We start from the raw sequence: 24,183 nt of genomic DNA, 5'->3' as shown, positions 1-24,183 counted from the left end.
TTTTATCAATTTCACCATCAAGATCTAAATACTCCGAATTTTTAGAACGCCTTCTAGGTAAAGGTGGATCATATTCAGTCCCATCATTATCAAGATTAATATTGCAGAACAAAGATTTAATAGGGGGAACATCAATAACTTTTAGATCTTCATCATTATTTTCATAGGAATTAGAAGAACATGTTTTAATAAAGGCATCTTTCATAGCACGCATCCTAGCGGTTCTTTCCTTGCACTCATTAATGGAAATTCTCATGGCTTTGAGAGACTCATTGATATCATGCTTATGAGGAATAGATCTAAGCTTTAAAGAATCAACATCAAGAGAAATTCTATCAACGTTCCTAGCCAAATCATCAATCTTAAGCAATTTTTCTTCAATCATAACATTTAAATTCTTTTACGAAGAAATAAATTCTTTAATATTAGATTCAAAATCATAGGGCATCTTATTATAATTTCCATAAGAACTGTTGTAGGAATTACCATAATTATTAGAGGGATTACTAGGATAAGGCCTAGGATTGAAATTTCCTCTATACGCGTTGTTACCAAAATTGTTCCTACCAATAAAATTCACATCCATAGATTCATTGTTATTCTCAATCAAAGTAGACAAGGGCATATCATTAGGATCAGAAGAAACACTCTTATTAGCAAATAATTTCATAAGTTCGTCCATCTTTCCACTCAAAATATTAATTTCTTCTATCGCATGCACCTTTTTATTAGTAGATCTTTCAGTATGCTATTGAGAATAATTAACCATAATATTATCTAGGAGTTTAGTAGCATCTCCTAAAGTGATTTCCATAAAAGTGCCTCCCGCGGCCGAATCTAAAAGATTTCTAGAAGCAAAATTCAATCTGGCATAAATTTTTTGTATAATCATCCACAAATTCAAACCATGAGTAGGGCAATTACGTATCATTAATTTCATTCTCTCCCAAGCTTGTGCAATATGTTCATGATCAAGTTGCTTAAAATTCATAATATCGTTTCTAAGAGAGATGATCTTAGCGGGAGGAAAATACTTAGAGATAAAAGCATCTTTGCACTTGTTCCATGAATCAGTACTATTTTTAGGCAAAGATGAAAACCAAGCTTTAGCACGATCTCTAAGTGAAAAAGGAAATAGCTTCAATTTAACAATATCATTATCGACATATTTCTTCTTTTGCATGTCACACAAATCAACGAAGCTATTTAGATGGGTAGCGGCATCTTCACTAGGAAGGCCGGAGAACGGATCTTTCATGACAAGATTCAGCAAAGCAGCATTAATTTCACAAGATTCAGCATCGGTAAGAGGAGCAATCGGAGTGCTAATAAAATCATTGTTTGTTGGTATTGGTGAAGTCACACAATTTAGTATTATCTTGAGCCATCGCGACAAACAAGAAATCCAACACAGGAGCAAACAAAAGGCAAACGGGCAAAAAGAGGCAAATAGAGAAGGAGGATAGAGAGAGAGAGGGCGAATAAAACGGAAAGGGTGAAGTGGGGGAGAGGAAAACGAGAGGCAAATAGCAAATAATGTAATGCGGGAGATAGGGATTGTGATGGGTACTTGGTATGTTGACTTTTGCGCAGACTCCCCGGCAACGGCGCCCGAAATTCTTCTTGCTACCTCTTGAGCACTGCGTTGGATTTCCCCGAAGAGGAGAGGATTATGCAGCAAAGTAGCAAAAGTATTTCCCTCAGTTTTTGAGAACCAAGGTATCAATCCAGTAGGAGGCTACGCGCGAGTCCCTCGTACCTACACAAAAACAATAGCTCAACGCAACCAACGCGCTTAGGGGTTGTCAATCCCTTCACGGTCACTTACGAAAGTGAGATCTGATAGAGATGATAAATAATATTTTTGGTATTTTTGGTATAGAGATGCAAGGTAAAAAGTAAAAGCAAAGCAATAATAAAGTGATGGAGATTGATATGATGAGAAAGAGACCCGAGGGCCATAGGTTTCACTAGTGGCTTCTCTCAAGAGCATAAGTATTCTACGGTGGGTGAACAAATTACTGTTGAGCAATTGACAGAACCGAGCATAGTTATGAGAATATCTAGGTATGATCATGTATATAGGCATCACATCCGAGACAAGTAGACCGACTCCTGACTGCATCTACACCGCTATCCAGCATGCATCTAGAGTATTAAGTTAAAAACAGAGTAACACCTTAAGCAAGATGACATGATGTAGAGGGATAGTTTCATGCAATATGATAAAAATCCCATCTTGTTATCCTCGATGGCAACAATACAATACGTGCCTTGCTGCCCCTTCTATCACTGGGAAAGGACACCGCAAGATCGAACCCAAGGCTAAGCACTTCTCCCATGGCAAGAAAAGCCAATCTAGTAGGCCAAACCAAACTGATAATTCGAAGAGACTTGCAAAGATAACCAATCATACATAAAAGAATTCAGAGAAGATTCAAATATTATTCATAGATAGACTGGATCATAAACCCACAATTCATCGGTCTCAACAAACACACCGCAAAAAGAAGATTACATCGAATAGATCTCCACAAGAGAGGGGGAGAACATTGTATTGAGATCCAAAAAGAGAGAAGAAGTCATCTAGCTACTAACTATGGACCCATAGGTCTGAAGTAAACTACTCACACTTCATCGAAAGGGCTTGGATGAGATGTAGAAGCCCTCCGTGATCGATGCCCCCTCCGACGGAGCTCCGGAACATGCCCCAAGATGGGATCTCGTGGATACAGAAAGTTGCGGCGGTGGAATTAGGTTTTTGGCTCTGTCCCCGATCGTTTGGGGGTACGTAGGTATATATAGGAGAAAGAAGTACGTCGGTGGAGCTTCGAGGAGCCCACGAGGCAGGGGGGCGCCCTCCACCCTCGTGACCGCCTCGTGGCTTTCTTGACGGAGGGTCCAAGTCTTCTGGATCTTATCTGATGAGAAAATCACGTTTCCGAAGGTTTCATTCTGTTTGGACTCCGTTTGATATTCTGTTTCTCCGAAACACTGAAATAGGCAAAAAAAACAGCAATTCTGGGCTGGGCCTCAGGTTAATAGGTTAGTCCCAAAAATAATAAAAAAGTGGAAAATAAAGCCCAATATAGTCCAAAACAGTAGATAATATAGCATGGAGCAATCAAAAATTATAGATACGTTGGAGACGTATCAAAACACTTCGTACCTCTGGTGAGGATCTTCCCTGTTTTTCCTGTTCTGAAATATTTTACTGAAATCTTCCCATGCTGGCGATTTCCCAGGCCCACCTGATCCTTAGAGCGGCGTCACTGGTACACACATGTAGACAACAATCAAATTAGCAAGGCCACTTGTCCCTCTACAAATATGACAAGTAAGTGCAACAAATGTAGATTTCAGTACCTATGGGAACATCTTCTCGCAGTGTGTTGTTAGGCATGAGCTTTGTTTTCGGGCGGCATGAACTCCGAGAAATGTTTGATATCAAGCCTAATAATTAGGGGTACACTTAAAAGTTTTCCTAGAGTAGGGGGAGGGGGCGCAATGGTCCCCTTTGGCCCCATGAAGCTCCGCCACTATTTTTGGCCCTCGAAGATTTTACCCAAATTGATTTATTTTTTGCATGCCATATAAATTTTAGTTGCCAGATTATAACTGTTATAATCTATTTAGCTAACCATCAATTTTTCGAATGGTATTTAGCTAAACTTACGAGCACCGACAAAGTTTGGTCATATTTGATGTTGCAAAGTTTAAAAAAATTGATTTTTCCCCTTTTTTTGGATTTTACTATTCATAGATGGTGTAAGGGAACCCTGGAGCTGAAGAACCACTCTCGTTTGGGTATGTAAATTGGTGGGAGGGTAAACCCGTCTTTTGGAGCCAGCTCCTGCTGCGGAAAGCCTGAAATGGTAGCTACGGCTTTTGGGTCTAATTTTTGGAGCGCTCCGACCCTAGGGTCTTTGGAGCCAGCTTGGAAAATGGGTGTTTGTTTGGGCTTCCGGCTTTTCCGGGCCAGAAGCCATAGAAGCCCACTAGAAGGAGCTCAAACAAACACACCTTAAGAAGAGGAGATTCCGCCCTGAAAGCTGGCTATTGGCATCATGCGTCATGACGATAAATGGAGTTGTATTTTTTTCTCAAATACGCACGAGTGTGCGTGTTTTATAGTATTATAGAAGGAGGGTGAAGAGCCCTCATGCATCCATTTACATATTACAATGCCTATGTAATGTCCACTCCACCCAAGCTGAACTAAACAAGCATGGCTAACTCCTCCCGTTCACCCACATTGACAACGCCACAAAGAACGCTGTGGTATCACACATCTTCCACGGCTGTCCTTCATCTCGCATTCCAGTGTTTTTATAGCTCCCACATCACCAGCAGGAATAATGTCCTGACATCTTTCCTGCGGCCTTGTTTCCAGTTATCTCGATGCACCAGTCCTGAAGTGAGTTTACCATTGTCGGTGCCCATTCGGGCCTGCCCAAGGCCCAGCACAACACCATCCATGGAGTTGTATTCTTCTAACAAAGATGATTTCCAAGACAGAGTTGTTTCTTATGTAGGTAACTTTGATCTGTGCCTCGTTCTTCAATGGTGATAGATTTCTGCGATCTGTGCCTTGTTCGCCGTCCAAGTCTAGCACCATCATAGATTTTCGACAAAGGGTGGATTTTATTGACTCAAAATAAAGCATCAAGTGGACACAAACATAATGAGTACACATCCGGCCTCTGCACAATTAGGATGTACACAACCAACATGAACGCACACACAAAAAACGCTTCGGTAAAGAGCAAAGTCATACAAGACCAAAGCTATGCCTAGGCGAGAAAAAAACACATGAAGTGATCAACAAACTACAACGATGACCATATCCGCACCAACCATTTTTTGACACCATAAGGACTGTGAGATTCTTCAACAACAACACCTTTATGAAGGGAACGACGCTCAAGCGCCGCTGTCATCGGACCCAACCACCAAGCTGAATCTAGGTTTTCACCATGAAGAACATCCGAGCAATGCGACGATGCAAAACATCGCCATTCCCAGGTATAACCAACTCGGGCCAAACCTAGGTTTTTCACCTCGGAGCTTGAGATCAGGTACTTGAGAAGCACCACAAATCAAAGTCAATCATATATTATCGCCACCGCTTTTCCACGATCAGCAGCTATATGTGCTAGATTAAAAATCTCGGCACCGCCGCTGCACAACCATACCCTTTGTGTCAAGCCAACGTCCATAGATTGCATCTCACCTTACTAGCCACACATGGAGGCAGTGGCGGAGCTTGACTGGAATGTTTGGGGGGCAAAAGGGCAAAGTGTGCATGTTTTGGGGGGGAGGGGGGGCTAATGAGAAAATTTCTTCTAACTATGTCCCTCCAAAAAATATTTCTTCAGGAATTTTCATGGGCTGGGGGGGCCACAACCCCCTCAGGGATGCACAGAGCTCCGTCCCTGCATGGAGGGCGCCACCACTGGCCAGAGAGGTCCTGAACGGTCGCCCAACTGTTGCCTGCCATGACATGGACCCAAGGTGAAGAGCACCAAGTCGCAGCCATGGCGACCAACATTGCCGACGCAGCTGCCGGACATGGGGAAGCCAAATCAGGTCGCTCCCCATATCACAAGGCCACCGGTGCGTTCCTGCAGTGTGTTGTCGTTGTTGCATTGGATCCTCCATTGCCGGCTACTCTTGGGCTGCCCATTGGGCTTAGCAGCCCGGGATGCCGCGATATGGCGCGGGATCAGAGGAGAGCTGAGCCCAAAAGCAACAACGGCGGGGTCATGTGCCCGCGAGAAGTCATCCGATGCACCACCAATGGACGAATGCGGCCGGCCTAAAGATGAGATGTAGATCGACGACATGGGAGAGAAAAGGGGGTGGGGAGAGGGGAAAGTGGGGGCGTGGGGAGCCCCGCCGCCGCCATCAGCCTTGGTGGCTTCCTCCGGCGGCGGCAGGTGGATTTGGCGGTGGGGGAGATTGTTTTTGGTGGCGGCGGGGAGGCCTCCAGTAGATAACTTGCTACTTCCTTTGTAAAGAAATATAAAAGCGTTTAGATCACTAAACGCTCTTATATTTCATTACGGAGGGAGTACTATATATATGCTTCTATCAATATTTGAATTAGTGCTACACTGAACCTATACTGGTATGTGGTCTTGAATTTTGGTTTTAGAATTATTTCCCCACTAAGCCAAAGGCGGATGAGGATGGTCATCTTATGAAGGGGATCAGGGTGGCCTCGTTGTTGGATATACCCTGTCGCTGCGCTCTTTCCGAAAATCGACCAAACAAACAAGGCGACCAAGCTGCTAAAATCTCTTTCTTTTTCCCCCGCAAAAAATAAAATAAAATCTCTTTCTTTTTTCCCAGCTACAGTTCTGAGACATCGCCACACCATTGTATCAAAGCAGTGTTTCAACCAATGAAACCCATCCCATTTATGGCACCTAGAAGGTTTACGGTGTGCCCGAGCAAATGACAAAAGTGTCAAGTGATAAATTGCATAAAGCTTCTTGGCAATTCAAACACAACAAAGTAGTTGTACAGTCATGTCACATTTTATACAGCTTCTGCTCAACGTAAGCGGCGGCGATACGATGGAGCATTCAGCTCGTGCAGCGATAGAGTTTGGCAATGCAAAATACAAAGCTTGCATGTGGATATGACGCAAATAATGCATCCACCTGGACATAGCCCACATAGTTTTCACAGCCACTGAAAATTCTGAAGACACAGTGTACACGATGCGCCCGATCTTCACTTGTCGGATTCTTTCTTCGGATGGATGGCCTCAACGATAGCTTCGATCTCTTCCTTGGCACGTTCAAACACGCCCGGGCCTTTGACTTTGCTGACAGGCGTGTCCTCACTTATATGATTGCTTGTACCATGAGTTTCGTTCTCATGGGTCTTCTTATGCATGTTTGCCTCACTGTGTTCCTTGGAATCCTTGTGCAATTCTGCAGGTAAATCAGAGCGGTGGATAAAAATCAAGACGGGGTACTAAACAGAGCACTACCAAAGAACCACAACTACCATGTATGAGGAAAGTAACACAAAGAATCAGGAATAAAGGAATTGAACACTAGAGGTTTTAAAGGAGGTATGATTATCTATTATGCCCTTCTTGTATCCTTATTGATACATCCTTCAATCGAAATGGTAACTTGTAGTGAAGCTATATTTCCAAAACATCTTTTATACCTGATGAATTTTTGTCCACAAAGTTCTATTGTTTCAGTTTGGGTGATGTTAGGTTATAAACCATAAAATTGTATGCTCAAGAAGTCTTCATTATAACTTAGACAAAGCTGAAAATCCAAATGTTCTTGGTCTTAGAAATCCCTGGTACACAAAACAGAATTTCCAAACTCGATTTCAGAGGAGGTTCTATTATCCTTTGCCCTTCTTGCATATACTTAATTTCTCTTTCCTTCCATCAAAATGGAAGGCCTGCTTTGTATACAGCTTCTAGATAGGTGCTATTTCAGAAACATTTTTCATGCTTGAATTTTTGTACACAAAACTATTGTTTCAGTCTGGGTGATTGTTAAGTTATAAACCTCAAATACATATGCCCAAGCTACCTCCATAACACCTCGGACAAAACTGAAAATTCAAATGTTCCCAGTCTCAGAAGACAAAACTCCTTTACAAAGAACACTACTCTTCTCAACAAGGTGAAGTCTCCCACAGAAGCCTACAACAGCTTAATAGTTCATCACTGCAAACAAATTAACTGAATATGCAGAACAGGAACAGCAAACAGAAAGTTCCCGTGAGCCTATGTCTTAGCATTCAACACAGAAGCACTGTTTCCAGTCAAACCCTGTCAGCTCTCAAGAATTGAAAAGCTAAAACTTGTGGATACGAATGAGCTCTCAAGAATTGAAAAGCTAAAACTTGAAAAGCTACGGTGAGCATAACCTTAAGGTATGTAACAGGAAGCAATACTTGTCAAAGTTAAATTAGGCAAAATGACATCAACTTAAGTAAATTACCACCCTCCTTCCTGCGGGGACTGGAATGGTGCTCCATCTTATCGTGAACAGCCTCCACAAGAGCCTCGATCTCTTCCTTGGCCCGTTCAAACAGATTGGGGCCCCTGACCTTCTCCACAGGCGTGTTCTCGCTTATGTCGTCGCTTGTTCCGTGCGTCTCCTTTTTGTGGATGCTGCCTTTGTTCATTATTCGCACCACCACTCTGTTGAAATATGCAACAGCTTTCAGTGTCAGTAGTAGTGCACAAGAAACTAAAATGAAACAAGAGATTTGCACTCGACCAAAAATGCCTTTATACAATGAATGAATGAATGAATTGGAACAGCAACACGTGGCGCCAAGCTTGCTTTGCAGGAATGCGTAAGGGTTAACTGTAAAAAGCACCAAATACCCCGAGATCAAGAGGTTAAGCATCTACAGTACTTCGGTAACAAACAGGAAATTTCTAACTAACTGGTATTGGTAGGCTACAAGTTCAGAAAACCTGCACAAATCGACATGGTTAGCTTACTGCGGTCCCAGTTAACCGCGACGAACTACCCTTTAGGCAACAGCTCTCTCCACTAGAGACGGTAAGAAATGTTAATGATCCATCCGCTGATCCCATGTACGAGCGATCTAGCATATCCCGGGATCGGGCAAACACAGACAGCACGTGAAGTACGAGGATGGCAGGAAAGTTTTTGAAACAGAGCGGGATATGGAGAGAGAGAGAGAGATTCGCGCCTGTGGGGGTGTGTCGTCGCCGGCGAGCCGGCGCGGCCAAGTCGATCTCCTGCGTGCTCCGGCCTCCGGGAGGGGGAGAGATGAGGACTGCGGCAATTGGGAGAGGACACGATAGGACAGGAAGGGAAGTGGGAGAAGAAAGAGACGGAATTATTCCTCGGCCCAGGCCGAAAGCCCATGTAAAGCCCACTTATGGTCTGTTGACCCACATGTCAGTGGTCAGGGCTCTCTGGACTATTGGCCCACATGTCAGTGACAGGGCCGTCGGAAGAGCCGCGCGGCTTTCCTTGAGCGTCGGGCAGGGAACTCGGGCCCACTTGCCAGCGTCGCCCCCTCCCGCCGCGAGGACGACAAGTGGCCAGCGTCCGCGGAGACCCCGTCGTTACCGACTCGCCGGCCGCCGCCGCAAGGCAGACAGACGCATCCGCGCTCTCCCGATGTCTGGAGCAACCGCCGCGGGCGCGATCGCCGCTCTCCTGCGCGCCCACCGCTTGCCCATGCTGCATTCGCCGTTCGCGTGCTCGCTCGCCGCGGCCCGCTCTCTGGGCGCGCATCTCCCTCTCCGCGCCCCGGCGGCCGCCGCGCCGCTCTCCTCACGCCTCCCCCTCGTGCGCCTCCGCTCCGGCGCTTCGCGTACGTATATACAATCGTAATTGCATAGTTTACTGGTTGCGCCTCGGCTGTTCGACGTAATGCCTGTACCCCTGGTGAACCTTCCAGCGCGCTTCTTCTCCTCCTCCTGCGGCGCCCCTGGCAACGCTGTCTCTTCCTCGGCGGCGGAGCATGATGAGCCGCGGAAGTCGGAGCTCATCTTCCTCGGCACTGGCACCAGCGAGGGCGTCCCGCGCGTCAGCTGCCTCACCGACCCCTCCAAGACTTGCCCCGTATGACCCTCCACCTGCATCTCGTTATCAACCGCCTGTGGACCCACTTTGTTCTGCTTTCTCACAGTGCTCGCCGCTCGGTGTGATGTTGGCTGTTTGTTTGTTATGTCCTGTTCGCAGGTTTGCACCAAGGCAGCAGAGCCGGGGAACCGGAACCGAAGGCGCAACACCTCCATTCTCCTGCGTCATGTCACGCCGTCTCGCACTTCTAACATCCTCATCGATGCTGGCAAGTATGCGCTACTTCTTGCACTGCCAGTTGCTTCTTCTCCCTTCCTCAACAAGTAACGGATTATCATACTTGAAGCTAGAGCTATGGGTAGGAATAGTAGAAAACACCCAGAGTATCACTGTTTTGAAGCAGAGTACCTGAAAGTTCTTCCATTCATAGTAGCTGATATAGAGGCTATTTTTTGTAAATAATGTGCATCTACAAAGTAAAAAAATATTAATGAGTTATCACACCCTGATGATTAGTTCTTCTGTCAGGTTTTTCTACCATTCCGCGCTCCAGTGGTTCCCTGCTTTTGGGTACTGAACTGTTCACATCCTCTATTAGTATTTATTTTAAAGGAACGTAAGTGTTGTTAACGTTTGGTGCTGATCTTCAGGTTGAGGGAGATTGATGCTGTCATTATTACTCATTCTCATGCTGATGCAATTGGAGGTCTGAGTGGTTCCAACCTTCTCAACTCCTATGCACCTTATAATTGAATCCTTGTACCATTTTTAAAAGTCCCGTCTAGTGTAAATGCTTTCTGCAACACAATTTTGTTTCTATTAATCGAGACGAGAAACCCATCATCCTTGTGGCCTTTTCCTTTCCAAAAAGATAACAGCATGAATGGTGCAGGCCTTGATTGTCTTCGTGATTGGACGAACAATGTCCAGCCCTCCATCCCAATTTATGTGGCACCGCGTGATTATGAGGTTTGAAAATCTTGTACTTAGTTATGTTGTATGTTATTTTTTCTAGTATTACAGCCTCAGAAAATTTTATGGAATACATGAAAATCCATTATGCCATTTTATTAAAAAAATCACGGCCTTCCCATTTTTGGTTTATACTATATCTTTACAGCTGGCTCAGTTTTCTTTCCTTTCCCCCTTTGCTGGTTTGTATCAGGTGATGAAGATGACACACCACTATTTGGTCGACACAAGTACGGTTATACCTGGTGCAGCAGTTTCAACATTACAATTCAACATTATGAAAGAGGAACCATTTACTGTTCAGGATCTTGAGGTTTGTAATCTGAAACAACAACTTCAAAGCAAGAAGTGGACTTATACTTCTAAGCTGTTCGCTTACAAATTACAAATGATATTCTCCCTTAAGACTCAGTGAGATGTAGTAAGGAAATAGTCCATGTAGTCAGGTATACAAATATGCATTTAACTCCTTTATTTTGGTCAGTTATAATGGGATGGGATCACTTAATTGATTGATAGTGTTGTTAGTAACAGCCAATAGGGCAATTTACCAGCGCAATTCAGACAAGATGCCTTCCAGTAAGTTTGAGTAAATCTGTTTTCATTGATGGCTCGAGGTAATATGGAGAACTTTTGGGTAGAAACATAATACGGAGAACTTACCAACCTGTGGCTGTGGAGCTAAGTAAACCTGTCATGAGCTCAATTTTTATGTATCCTGCTCAAATGCAAAATTACTTATTCATTAGGTTCGTATGTGTTGAGTATACTTGGGATTCATTACAGATTCTCCTATTCAATTTATTTTGCTAAAGATGTAATGTCTACATTTCAGGTAATTCCTTTGCCTGTATGGCACGGTCAGGGTTACCGTTCCCTTGGTTTCCGTTTTGGTGACATATGCTACATAAGGTAGATTGAGTTCACTGGAAGGCCTGTTTATTGTAACGACTTGTGTTGTTGGTAGGCATCTTATCTGAATTGCTCTGATGTTTGCAGTGATGTCAGTGATATACCTGACGAAACCTATAAACTTCTGGAAGACTGTCAACTTCTTATATTGGTATTCCTTTTTTTTTCTTTTCTTGTTTTGCATCTCTGGTTGTTAAATCATGAAATTGTTTCATTTGACTGTTGTACGCAGCTAACTTTGTTTTCTTGCGTATCTCTGATTTTTGAATCATGAAATAGTTAGATTCATCTGAAAGATGTACATTTCTTATGCTGCTAACTTTTGTATTGAGCTACTTGTGCATCTCTCTTGAGTATTCACTGTTGACTATGAATTGGATTGATCTTGGTTTTATGTAACTTACTACAGGATGCTCTTAGACCTGATCGTTCTTCTTCAACACACTTTGGATTACCTAGGGTAAGTTATAACACATTAGTTCTACCTTCTTACTATTTCACTGTATCAAGTTATGATATATTCTTCAACTATACAGGCCCTCGAGGAAGTCAGGAAAATCAAACCAAAAAGAACGCTGTTTACCGGTATGGCCTGACTAACCAATCATTTTGTTGCTTCTTTTTATACTAATTTATAGTGAACGTTTTTTCCCCTTACAAAATAGCTCAGGAGTTGTATTGAGATTAGGGCACATGAGATCTGTCGTTTAATTCCAACTCCTTTGTTTGGTATCTAATGGGAATTATGTGTGGGAAATTGACAGAGAAGTTTATTCCGTTATTTGTATAGTGGGAATTGATGCAAGATTAGACAAGCGATGATGACATAAGTCATGATGAAGGGGTTAAGATGTCACCACTAAAACAATTCCCTCCCAATTCCCATCCCCTCCCTTGTTAATAAAACGGTGGGAGTTGGACTCTAACTGTCATGCCTAATTCCTCATCAATTCCCATGCCCCTAACCATACGATGGATTTAAAGTCTCATACCCCTTCAATCCTCACCCCCTAGCTCTAATTACACCCAACCAAACATGCTGTCAGTGTCAGCTCTTAAGTGCATTTTTGAGTTTCTCTGGATCCACAAAACATAACGCACTCTTAAACAGACTGCACAGTTTGCAAGAGAAAAGTTTAACATGATTTTAGTTTACAGTTGAGAAATGTCACCTATCTGTTGTTTAATGGACATGATTTCATCTAGAAAAGTAACAAGGACAACTATTTGATCTCCTTAGGGAACTGTTAAGCAAAACTCTTAACACACGTTGACATTGTTATTTCTTACTCTTGCAGCTTTTGATGTTAGATATTAGTCCCTCCGTTCCTAGATATAGGGTGTATAGTTTTTTGCTCGAATATTAACGCACGGGCTGGGAAGGCAAATTCCGTTGCTTTTGGACGTAAAAGCCCCTAGGCGGACCATGTGAGGCTAGATGGAAAATAGGTAAATCGGGGGATCCTCTCTCTCCTGATCAGATTACTTCCATATAAATATCGCCCTTGCGTTAATATTTGAGCAAAACACACCCTATATGTAGGAACGGAGGGGGTATGATCTGTTAAGAAACGCGAAATAGAGAGAGGTACCGAGAGAAATTAACACGATCGGCTGGGCATGCAAGCTACACGATTTGTTAAAAGGAGAAAAAAAAAGAATATTGATTCCTAAATCTAAGGGATTTCATGCGTGGGAGCTGATCGGTGGAGGGGTAAAATTGACAACAAAGGCAATACATCCTCTATTCCGGATTTTTTTCTCAAAAAACTATACACCTTATATCTAGGAACGGAGGGAGTAGTATATCACCTCTCAAATACTTGTCCAAGAAAGTAATAAATTGCGCCTGAACACATTAAATCTCAATATTTACGTCGAACACAGTTCATAATTATTGATTCCAGGAATGGAGTCTTGGAAACTTTATCGCAATATTTTCTTCTTGACATGGAACTATGGGAAGCTTATAGCCTTATTTGATCAAATGGCATGTGCTCATCTTCCATTATTTTGATTATATTGCTATTGTTTTAAACTGGACTGAATGGTATCTTCAGGGATGATGCATTTAATGGACCATGAGAAAGTGAACGATGATCTTGCCAGGCTGATGGAAACAGAGGGGCTTGACGTCCAGCTTAGCTATGATGGTCTCAGTATACCTGTAAGGCTCTAGAACTATTGGACACACACGATATGTTATCTTTTGGGCACTGTTGAACGGTTGTTACAGATTTTCTGTAGTTTCATTTCAGTAAAATGGTCACAACATGTAATCCGTTGAACTCCTCACGTCAAGCTTTCCTTTTACTTATCTTTCTCCCCCCCACCCATCCTCATCAACAGAGGAATTATATGTACTAGCAAATTTAGTCCTTACATCGATGATGAAATAAAGTTTCAGCACAGTGGTTTGTTTCATACTTTCTGTAGTTGAGACTTTTTTTTTTGGTATACTGCACCACTATTAATGGATTTAAATAGTGGATCCTTCCCCGGACCCTGACACCCTGCGCAAGCGGGAGCTACATGCACCGGGCTATTAATGGATTAAATAGTTCTTGTAGATGTTTTATCAAACCATTCAAGTAAGATTAGGGACCGTATACTGAAGCAATTCATCAGGGCTTGTGTCTCATACTCTACTTAAGAAGAAAAGGAAGAAAGATGAGTTGATAAACAATTTAATGGGCAATATCGTACGTGACAAATAGTTAATGGGTACAGATGAAACTCCTAGAATGTCTTACATTGGTGATTCACACTGGATCCCAGCAAAAATTAGTGATTTCTTTTCTAGGTCACACACACATCATAAAAGGCAGGTGTTCAGGAATCTACTACACTCCAGCTGCTCGTCCTAGCCGCTGCCTTAAGATCTTCACTCCAAAGTACCTGAGCATAAAGTATGATTAGAAGCCATTACAGTTTAAAATTGAGCATTTATTTTGCCAAGAAAGTTATGTTCTGCATTAAGTACCTGCCCATCATCATGACCGTGGCTTGAGGGTTGGTCCCTGGTGACCTAGAGAACGTTGAGCCATCAACAACCCGGAGCCCTGAGACTCCAAGCACTCGGTGCTGCTGGTCGACCACCTTCCCTACATGACACCCACCATGGTAGTGCCAGATGGTGATTACCGTGTCCTTGCAAAATTGCTCCAGGGATTCTGTGGTATTGGTATGCTTGGGTATCAGATTCACGTTAGCCCGCACGCTCATGTTGAGCACCCTTTCTATTTCATATCCAGCATCATCATCAGGAGTCAGATGAGCGAAACTGTTTGTCTTCAATATTTTCTCAATGGTCTTGATGCCATAGACACAACGACTGAGATCTTGTGGATGGCTGAAATAGTTGAAAGTAACCGCCGGGTTGTTCTTGACATCAGTGTCTGCAAGGACAAGATGGCCTGTAGACAGTGGACCATCGATCTTCTCAAGGATAAAGCCACCCTGGAACACCTCTTTGGGTAGACTAAGTTTGTTATGTGCATACTCCCTGGCTAGTTCCAGGCTTCTTTGCTTCGGAGGAACTGTGGACAGCTGTCCAATCTGTATTGATAGGAATGTAGTATGGTGCATTGGATCAGCAACGGCAAAAAATAAGATAAAGGAATAACTTCACATGATTAATTATGCATGCAATGATGACATAGTTATACTTGCATTTCAAGACATAAGTTTCATTTTGACTCATAGCGAATGATATAGTTATAATTTAAGGCTTCAATAACTTATGTTGCATACCCAACTACCCATCTTAATTCTAGATTATCAAAAATAAAGCTTCATACAGTGCAAATCTGAATCTTGTGGTGATATTACATAATTTGGAACTATGCAAGTAAGTAGTAAGATTGGTGCCAAACCTCAGCAGACATGATTCCGTGGTGGCAGTGGATGCTATCTTCTGACTGGCCAAAACCACTGCTAGCCTCGATGAACACACCGGCTTCAGTTATCCCGACAGTCTCAATCAGTGACTGCCGTGGGGGGCTTTTCGTAGGTATGAAGATGGAGTTCATGGGGTTGTCAGCCATCCCTTTCCCCACATACTTGTTGTGGAGAACAACAGGAATGTTATGATTCTTAAGATCATTCTTTGGCCCAATCCCACTGAGGAGTAGCAGCTGGGGGCTGCCAATTGCACCAGAAGAGATGATAATTTCGCTATCTCTGTTGTTGTTGAGGAGTGCCTGGTGGAGTCTCCCGTCCTCATCAGCAAATTGTACCCCGATAGCCCTTGGTCTCAGTCGTCCTGCATAGGAGTTCATGTTATTGAAAAAGGGTACATGATGGCCAATGTCTGTTGTAGTATCTACACTTTCTGTTGTAGAAATTCTAGAGTGTTTTGGAAGAGAAGTAAGCTTTTAGGAGCTTGGATGTACCTTGTTGCGAGTCGAACACTATCTTGTGCACACTAGCATGAAGCAGGACCCTCAGGTTGTTACGGTCTCCAGCTGCGAGCAAGTCGGCTGCTGTGTGGCGGTGGCCATTTGCGTCGAAGATGGTGCCGCCAACCTTGGTCCCAGAAACATGGTCATAGGTGTACCCATTGAAAGGGGATACACCTGCTTCAACAAGCCCATCCCGCAGTGCAGCCTGCCAAGGCGCGATCTTAGGCCACTGGACAACCTTATCCTCTACCCAAGGGTAGGACTCATTCACCAGGTCTTCTTCCCAGCCAACATCCTGCACGAAGCTGTTGGTCCAAGAAACACAAGGTATGTAAGTATCAGGTTTGATGGAATAAGTAAATTGCCTTCAGCAATAATACTGAGATGATATTTCTGTTTTTCTGAAAGACACTATGGCATGCTTATCAATTACAAATGCATGTTTGCTAATTCATCTTCATGGGTTTCGTTTTGCTAATGCGATATGTCAGAAACTTATTCTCGGTTCAAACTTTAAGTTGCGCTGAACTGTACTGCGGTTACGGTTATCTCTTGGGCTTTGCTTAGCTATCATAGTTACCATGGGCATCAAAGAATTGTTGATATGCCCATGTGATCTTGTTTTGTTGCCTCCTTCAGTAATACACCCTCTGTTCCTAAATATAAGACATCTCTGCTGTTCAAATTGAACTATATAGCTGTATGATTCCAACAGGAAACATGTGACAGTACTATATTTAGGAACGGAGGTAGTACTATATAGCTGTATGATTCCAACATGAAACATGAGTCATTTTTGTATGATTTTAATTCTGTGAGAGAAACAGAGCATGTGTTACTGTCAGGGCCAGTTATTACTTTGCACTACCAAAGCCGAGGCACTTGAATGCAAATTAATGCAGTACCTTCTTGTTTTTCTTTATGTTATCAAGTTGCCCACGAGTGCCAATTTGTACGCAGGTACTCATTGTTAAAAACGCTGCCAGTTTTGCAACTACACTGAAATAATAACCAAAATATAAGTGGAAGAATGTACTACTGACATAACCCAAATTACTGAAGTGGATAAAAGTGAATGACAATATTCTTCTCTGCTTTACTGAGAGGGGTCGGCCCCCTTTATATAGCAGACAGGACTTGACCGACAACCCGGCAAGTCTATTCAAACTCTAATACGATATCTGAGCTGATTGTACTCTTTCCTAACAAACTTGCTTAATCAACTAGGACTCTAATTAATTAAGGCTCCACGTTTGATGATGAATGCAATATCTAAACTGACCGTACTCTTTCCTAACAAACTTGCTTAATCAACTAAGACTCTAATTAAGGGACAAGACTCCATGTTTGATGGGCTGGTCCACATAACAATAAGGTCATGGTCCAATCGAGAGCGGTGTCGGGTATGGTAATGCAGAGCATAAATGATTTTGGCAGGGTAATCTTAGTACTTTGGGGAGAAATTTGAGCTTGTTATTTTGTGCATGTAAGAACAGTTGCTCTTGCTGTCCATTTCAGCAATCTGCAAATGCAGAGAGCTGGTTATAGCAGCATACTACATTGCTAGGGTGGCAGCACTCAAGCAGACCTCTGCATTTATTTCCTCCTGGCGCTATCACTGCTCACTGCCCTGCATTTACCCTAGATCTGACATTTACTGGCCCGAAAGGGACACGTCTTGTGCTGCTGCATAGACTGAATCATGACATGGCATTTTACCTAAGCTAACTTGATTCTGGGTTAACATGAAAGGGGCAGTGTTGTTGATTTGGGGTTAACTTGCGTAGACTGCTTTCACGTTTATCATGCGCAGAGACAGAGGGAAGAATGATGATATACTACAACTCTTAAGAATGATGATACGGAACCTCAGCAATGCATTGCGTACCTTGAGCTGGCTCGGCTGTAGAAGCCAGCATTGATGCAGGTGCCGCCGCCGAGCACCCTTGCCCGGGCGTTGATGACGCCGTCGGTGGAGACGAAGGCCTGCGACGAAGAGTCCGGCGCCGTGTTGCTCAGGCCAATGTGGAAGTTCTCCATGTAGGAGACGTTGCGGTTGCCGTAAGGGGACCCGCCCCTCTCCAGCACGAGCACCTTGTACTTGAGCGACAATGTCGCCGCCAGGGGGCAGCCGGCGGTGCCCCCGCCGACGACAATGTAGTCGTAGCTGTCGTGGCGCATCGCGGGGAAGCTGCTCGCCTTCTCGAGGGGAGGGAGGTTCCTCAGCGTGAATGGCGGCTTGGCCGTGCCCCTGCCTGCAGGTACAAGTGTTCCATACTGTTTGTTATTGCTCGCTTTGTTTGTTGCTGGGCTCTAAAGTTCGCAAGTTCTAGTTTGTTCTTTTGGCAAAAGAATGTCCCAATCTAGTGGTTGAGCACTTGGGCTAATGTACTTGTTAACTATTTCATCAGTGTCTGGTCTCCTGGTATTATGCTACATTGCTACTCCAGATAAACAGGTACACCTTTTTATAGCATGATATACTCTGTCCATTCCTTTGTGTACTCTATTTTCTACTAGTAAATAAAATATATAAAGATGTGAATAGTGCATGGTCCTCTATCTGTTACAAAAAAGGAAAAACATAATCCGAGGGCACAAGATAATGACCGGAACCAAAATGTCCGAGGAGAGAAGTTGATCCACTGAATCTGAATGAGCAAGCGACTACTAGGAGAAGAAGGAAAACAGAAGCTGAGAAGCGCAGGTGCAGCATTGCTTCTTGCTAAGCGAGCAATCAATCTCCCAGGCAGCATTGCAAGTTCTTCACCGGGAAGGGTGGAGCAGAGGTGTTTGGATGGAAGCAGAAACGCTCAAGAAACACGGACAGCATGCATGGAGGCAGAGGTGAGGCCCGCACCTTGGGATAATCCGAGGAAGCAGAGGCAGGCCACGAGCTTGATGCAGAGCGAGGACGCCGCCGCTCCCTTGCTGCTGGAAGCCATGGAACCTGAGAAGCACCTGCCAGGCTAAACCGTGGATTGGTGCCGGTCGACGGTGGTGGCTGGCTCTACGCCTCTAGCTGTCCACTACTTCCTTCCAGCTCGCTGTGGAGCTCTCCAAGGTCGCCCGCCGGACTTGACCCGTTTATGTAGGCGGCGCCGGAGGGAAGGACCGGAGGCCAATGGAGTAGCGTGTGCGCATTGAAGAGAGCTCACCAGCCGCAGTAAGTGCCATTGAATGCGGAGGGAGCACTGCCCCGGTACAACTGTGATTTATGGGCTTCATCAACCAACCAACCAATGCAGGGCTGCGCCGGATACAGGTACGTACCCACACCCACACCACCCCCCCTCCATTTACAAGAATGAATGACTGTCGCATCCATCCTTCCCAGTTTTCTTATGCTTCTCTGCGCATGGCACTCGCCCAACTGGTCGCGCCAGCGCGGCATTTTCTGTCTTCTTGGCAAAGAATATGTGTGGATGCTGCATTTCTTTTCTTAATGGCGACAGTCCTGTTCTGTAGCAGATGATGGCGTGCATGAATGCCCGTTATTCCATAGAAAATGGCCGGCTCTAGAAAATGCACTGTGCTGTTTTTTATACCGGTTGCAGAAAGGGCGTGCTGCTGTGAGTCTTCTTTTTTTTAGCGGGGAAGGGTGTGCTGCCATGTTGACGCACCATGCTGACGTACGTATCTCCCTCTAGGTGGCTTCAATTCCGAGACCATGGTTCCGATGAAGATAATCCATGGTGTTAAGTTATTGACTTCTTGTACTACTCCAGTTCATCGGTGCAAACAAGTTAGTGCCATCCCTGAAAAACCAAGAGTTAAGAAGCACAATATAATCTATTCCCTAGTGTTTCTCCTTGCAAAATACTTCCTCCGTCCGGTGTAGTATTTTTTGTGACAATATGATGCATTTTACAGTAAACTAAAGGCAGAACAGATTTGAAGTGACCAATAGTGGTGTCCAATCTACAGTAGACCAGTAGTACTACAAGGATTTATATTGGTACCGGTGTACTGACGGCCATAGCAAGAGAGCAAGCGATGTTAAATGTCGTGTCCATCATCTGGTTAGGGAGCAGTAGTACATACACCACACCACACCACATACTGTAGGATAACCAGGATCGACATGCCCAGGCTTGGTACAATGCTGGTATTGTAGAGGATTGTACCTCCATGTCCATTTTTGAGGTGGTCACTTGAAGTATTGTGAAGAAACAATTAGACATCCACGATCCACCTACGTTCTTGAACTATCTTATTAAGAAAAGCAACTATTAACTGGAAAGCAAATGAACAGCAACCGCCTCTGTATTCTGCAGCAAAACAATTGGCACACAAGAAAAGAGTGAAGCCTAAAGTATCACAGCTACCCCGCAGCTGCAGGCTGCTCTCTTTCCGTTCGCCTGCTAGCATGGAACCTGTGAGCTGCTGTTAGGACTTAGGACTGAAACATAATGCGCCCTACTGTATACAGACGTGCCGCCTGCGCTAAGCCGCTCTCTCTCTCTCTTTTCTTTCCCTGGGAACATATGACCTGAGAATCGGGAAATGATGACCGGGAAGTAAGTACTACTGCCATAGTTGTGTGCTGCGGCTATGTGAAGCTGCAAGGTTTGGGGTGTGTTTTCCTTGCTCCCGTTTGCCTGCTGGATCTGTTTGTTTCTGAAACTGGGTGTGTTAATCTGTCTGCAGATTTGAGGAAAGAGACGTCCGTCCTACTCTCCTCTCTGCTCTTTAAAGCTCCCCGCAGCCGGAGGACACGGAAGGTCTGGAATGGTCATGTCTCTCCATCGTCATCACTTGACACCCACCAACCTGATCAAGGCACTCTTTGTCATGTGGTACGTACGAGTTTACAGGTAAATACAGGTACGCCGCGTCAGTTCACTGTAATTTTGTACTGACCGTTTCACCCCCCCCCCCCCCCCCCCCCCCCCCCCCCCCCCCCACACACACACACACAAAGTGGCTGCAGAATTAGCAGCAGAGCAACGGACAAAGCCTTCAGACTTCTTGCCAGCCATGCAGCTCACACTGACTGAGTGACTGCCTGAGTCCTGACTGGTGGTGCCGCCAGGAGATCTGGTCCAAATGAAATGGTGCAATCAAACCAGGATGCTCGAGGTCAAGGCCCTGCCCCTCGCTTACTGTACCGTGATGATGCAGGAGGATGCTCCCCCTCTCCCTGATAAGAGAATGAGATCCCAAATTCTCCAATGGTATGGATCAATCATGAAGAAAGAATGGTATGGATCAATCGTGAAGAAAGAATGGTATGGATCAATCATGAAGAAGGAAGCATCATGGATTCATGGGGGCGACAAACATGGGTATGTATATATAGTGCATCATCTTCCCTTGTTTGACGACGCTGGCCGTCTTGTTTTCGTGTCAACAGTGCTTAAACAGGATCCTAAGATAAGAGTGGCATGGGCAAGGATGATGGATGTCGCCCCGTATTAACTGGTGTGGGGTAATTTGCAACCTCCTCCCTGCCGTGGACTTGAATGGGGATCATGAGATGCATATGGACGGCCAGCCATCGCCATGGCATGGGGACCCCGGCGAGCTGCGCTCCAGTGCCTGTCGCGAGCTCTGCGCCCAGGCACCTACCAAGCAGTCAGAGCCAGTCGACCACCGCGGCACCAACCTACGCCTGGTCGCGCGCCCACGGAGTTGAGTGAGCTGCTGCTCGTACGAACTGGTCCATCCGTCGTCGGCGTGGTCACCGCCAACAGTAGTTGCCGCTGCCGCGCCCGGCGCCCGCTCGGGCGGGGCCATGGGCTCGGGCGATTGATTCACTGCGCGGCTGGCCACGGCACGGCTGGTGGTCGATCGTGAAACTGAAGTGGCTGCCCGTAGGCGGGGGGAAGCTGTCTGTCGACCGATGGGAATGAATGGCGGCAAGTGGCAGCGGGATGCTTTGCTTAGCTGTGCGCGCTTGAATGAGGCGGCAGAGCAGCACATGGGATGGCGGGGTGCAAGGGAGGTTTACGGCTGTGCGCCCCAGCTCTGGCCGCTTGCCCCCGTCCTGGACGCAACCGCGCGTGACCCCCGTGCGTGGTGACCGCCCCATCCGAGCGACTCCCTCGCCGGCTCGGCTCACGACTGTTTACGGTCTCGGTAACCCAACATGCTCTCTCGGGAATGATCGGCTGATTTACCGCATGCTCTCTCCGTGGGGACGAACTCTGACACAAAGTTAAACTACTCATAATAGGAGTAACATAAGATATGTCATTTATAGTCTACCTCTTTCTATATATGGAAAGTCAAAGAAATTCTCATCGAAACATCGAGAAATTGTGCATATAGAAAACTCTAAAGGAAAAAAAAAAGAGACCCATGCCATGATTTTCAAAAAAAAATTCGAGAGTACGCCAATGGCGTATCATATTTTTATAGAAGAGAGCAAACATAATTACAAGAGGCTAGGCATAGATGCGAACATCCTGCTAGCGGAACCCACTCAACACCTAAAGGAAAAAAGACTTGACTACTCACAAAACGGTGTATTCTTCCGACTCCGGCTTCATCCCATTCTCTAAGATCGTCAAAGATTTGGTGCATCAATTGTCTCGGCCTCCTCTGTTGCTCCAGTCGCCCAAAAACTCTGGCATTTCTTTGTTTCCATATGGACCAAGCGACGAATATGACAATAGTGTCAAAACCTCCTCTATCCCTTGTCGCAATTGCACTCGCACTTGAAGCCACCATGCCTCAAGTGAATCATCAGGTTGCGGCTGCCTAACGGTGACACTGATTTGTGTGAAGCATAGATGCCAAACCTCTCGAGCGTAGGGGCAATGGAGAAGTATGTGATCGACCGTGTCTTCCTCTTGTAAGCATGTGTAGCAAGCAGCCGTACTATCCTGCAGGCCGTGCCTAGCTCGCCGATCCGAGGTCCAAAGTCTAGCTAGCCATGCAAAGATTTTGCATTTGAGGATCGCCCCACTCCTCCAAATACACTTATACGTTGGAGAAGTCGCAAGCCCAAGATGGAGAGCCCGATACACCGACCGAGTTGTGTACTGCCCCGAAGCGTCCCAAGGCCATGTGAACGTATCCGGCGCTTGAGGGTCACGATAAGCATCCATAGTAGCCACTCTGAGATGCATGAGCTATATAAGGGCCATAAAAGGTGGCTCTCCATTAATATCCATCTCCCACCTGCTATCCACCATGGCCTGGCCGACCGTCCGTTTATTTTGCACTCTGGTGGGAACCAAAGGTAAGATGGCCGGCGCAATGTCTTCCACCGCCAAGCCGTTCATCCATCAATCCTTCCAAAAGAGCACTCTGTTGCCGGCTCCCACCGTGATTTGCACTAGTTAGTTGTAAAGCTGCCTCGCTTCTTCATCGACCAAGAACGGGATGCCTTGCCAAGGTCTATCCAAGTCCGTTCGCCTCAACCATTCCCATCTCACCCGGAGTGACAAAGCTTGCAACTTCAGATTCTTAACTCCGAGGCCTCCAAACCTTGTTGGGCGACATATGGTGTTCCACGCCACAAGGCATTGCCCGCCGTTAACCTTATCCTTCCCAGCCCAAAAGAACGACCGCATCCAGGCGTTAATTTCATAGAACACCCAATCAGGAGCATTGAGCACCATTAGCTGATGGATAGGTCTCGCCGCCACCACTGATTTGATGAGAACAAGACGTCCTGGCCGTTGAATAAGACCTCGTTGCCAGGACGGGAAGAAACTCCTCACTTGATCGACGAGAGGCTGCCAGTCCGCTCTGGACAGTTGATGAATCGCCAGGCGAATGCCCAGATACTTGCAAGGGAACTGCCCAAAGTCACATTGCAGATGTGCGGCAACTCTGTGCTGGTCGTCCTCCGTGCCGCGAATCAAGATCGCCTTTGATTTACTATAATTCACCTCCAAACCTGATGCATGGCCAGCTCGCCAGCGCCTGCTTGACAAAAATCAAGTCCATCTCCGTTGGTTTGATGAACAACGCAACGTCATCCGCATAGATTGATAACCTTTGTGTCGGAGAGATCCCAGTGAGGTTGCTAACCACCCCTTCCTCAGCGCCTTTCCTGAACATCACCGTTAGGGCTTCCATCGCGATGACAAACAGTAGTGGTGAGACGGGGTCCCCTTGGCGAAGGCCACAAGCGTGCACAAAGCTCTGTCCCGGACATCCATTCACCACCACCTTTGTGCTAGCGGTCTGAAGCAAAATGGCCACCCACCTGACCCACGCCTCCCCGAAGCCCTTCTTTCTCAACACTTGGAACAAAAACGGCCAAGACAAGGAATCAAACGCCCTCGTAATGTCGAGCTTCAGGAATACTCCGGGCGTTTTTCTGGCGTGCAGTTTCCTCGCGATCTGTCTGACCAGGAGATAATTGTCGTGCAAGCATCTAC

General features: G+C 45.4%; 3 protein-coding genes across 3 annotated transcripts; 1 reads left to right on the top strand and 2 right to left on the bottom strand.

Annotated features, from left to right (window-relative positions):
• Positions 1-6,471: 6,471 nt before the first annotated feature.
• Positions 6,472-8,906, bottom strand: LOC125509206. Its single transcript, XM_048674119.1, has 3 exons — positions 8,713-8,906; positions 7,986-8,188; positions 6,472-6,944 (listed from the first exon to the last, which is right to left on the bottom strand). The coding sequence occupies exons 1-3, from the start codon at positions 8,889-8,891 to the stop codon at positions 6,742-6,744; spliced, it is 585 nt and encodes a 194-aa protein (XP_048530076.1). The 5' UTR covers positions 8,892-8,906; the 3' UTR covers positions 6,472-6,741.
• LOC125509204 (putative hydrolase C777.06c) lies at positions 8,907-13,865 on the top strand. The gene is made up of 12 exons (XM_048674118.1): positions 8,907-9,345; positions 9,433-9,596; positions 9,717-9,829; positions 10,086-10,127; positions 10,208-10,263; positions 10,450-10,526; positions 10,723-10,842; positions 11,365-11,441; positions 11,529-11,592; positions 11,851-11,901; positions 11,978-12,026; positions 13,502-13,865. The coding sequence occupies exons 1-12, from the start codon at positions 8,922-8,924 to the stop codon at positions 13,618-13,620; spliced, it is 1,356 nt and encodes a 451-aa protein (XP_048530075.1). The 5' UTR covers positions 8,907-8,921; the 3' UTR covers positions 13,621-13,865.
• A 238-nt stretch (positions 13,866-14,103) lies between these two features.
• On the bottom strand, positions 14,104-18,929 carry LOC125509203 (protein HOTHEAD-like). Its single transcript, XM_048674117.1, has 6 exons — positions 18,705-18,929; positions 17,733-18,099; positions 15,836-16,149; positions 15,317-15,705; positions 14,425-14,999; positions 14,104-14,339 (listed from the first exon to the last, which is right to left on the bottom strand). Exons 1-6 carry the CDS (start codon positions 18,787-18,789, stop codon positions 14,285-14,287), a joined length of 1,785 nt encoding a protein of 594 aa, XP_048530074.1. The 5' UTR covers positions 18,790-18,929; the 3' UTR covers positions 14,104-14,284.
• Positions 18,930-24,183: the final 5,254 nt, after the last annotated feature.

Source organism: Triticum urartu, chromosome 5 (genome assembly GCF_003073215.2).
Source record: "Triticum urartu cultivar G1812 chromosome 5, Tu2.1, whole genome shotgun sequence".
Taxonomy (NCBI): domain Eukaryota; kingdom Viridiplantae; phylum Streptophyta; class Magnoliopsida; order Poales; family Poaceae; genus Triticum; species Triticum urartu.
Note: the sequence above shows the minus strand (reverse complement) of the source record. Positions and strands in the feature narration are given on the sequence as shown.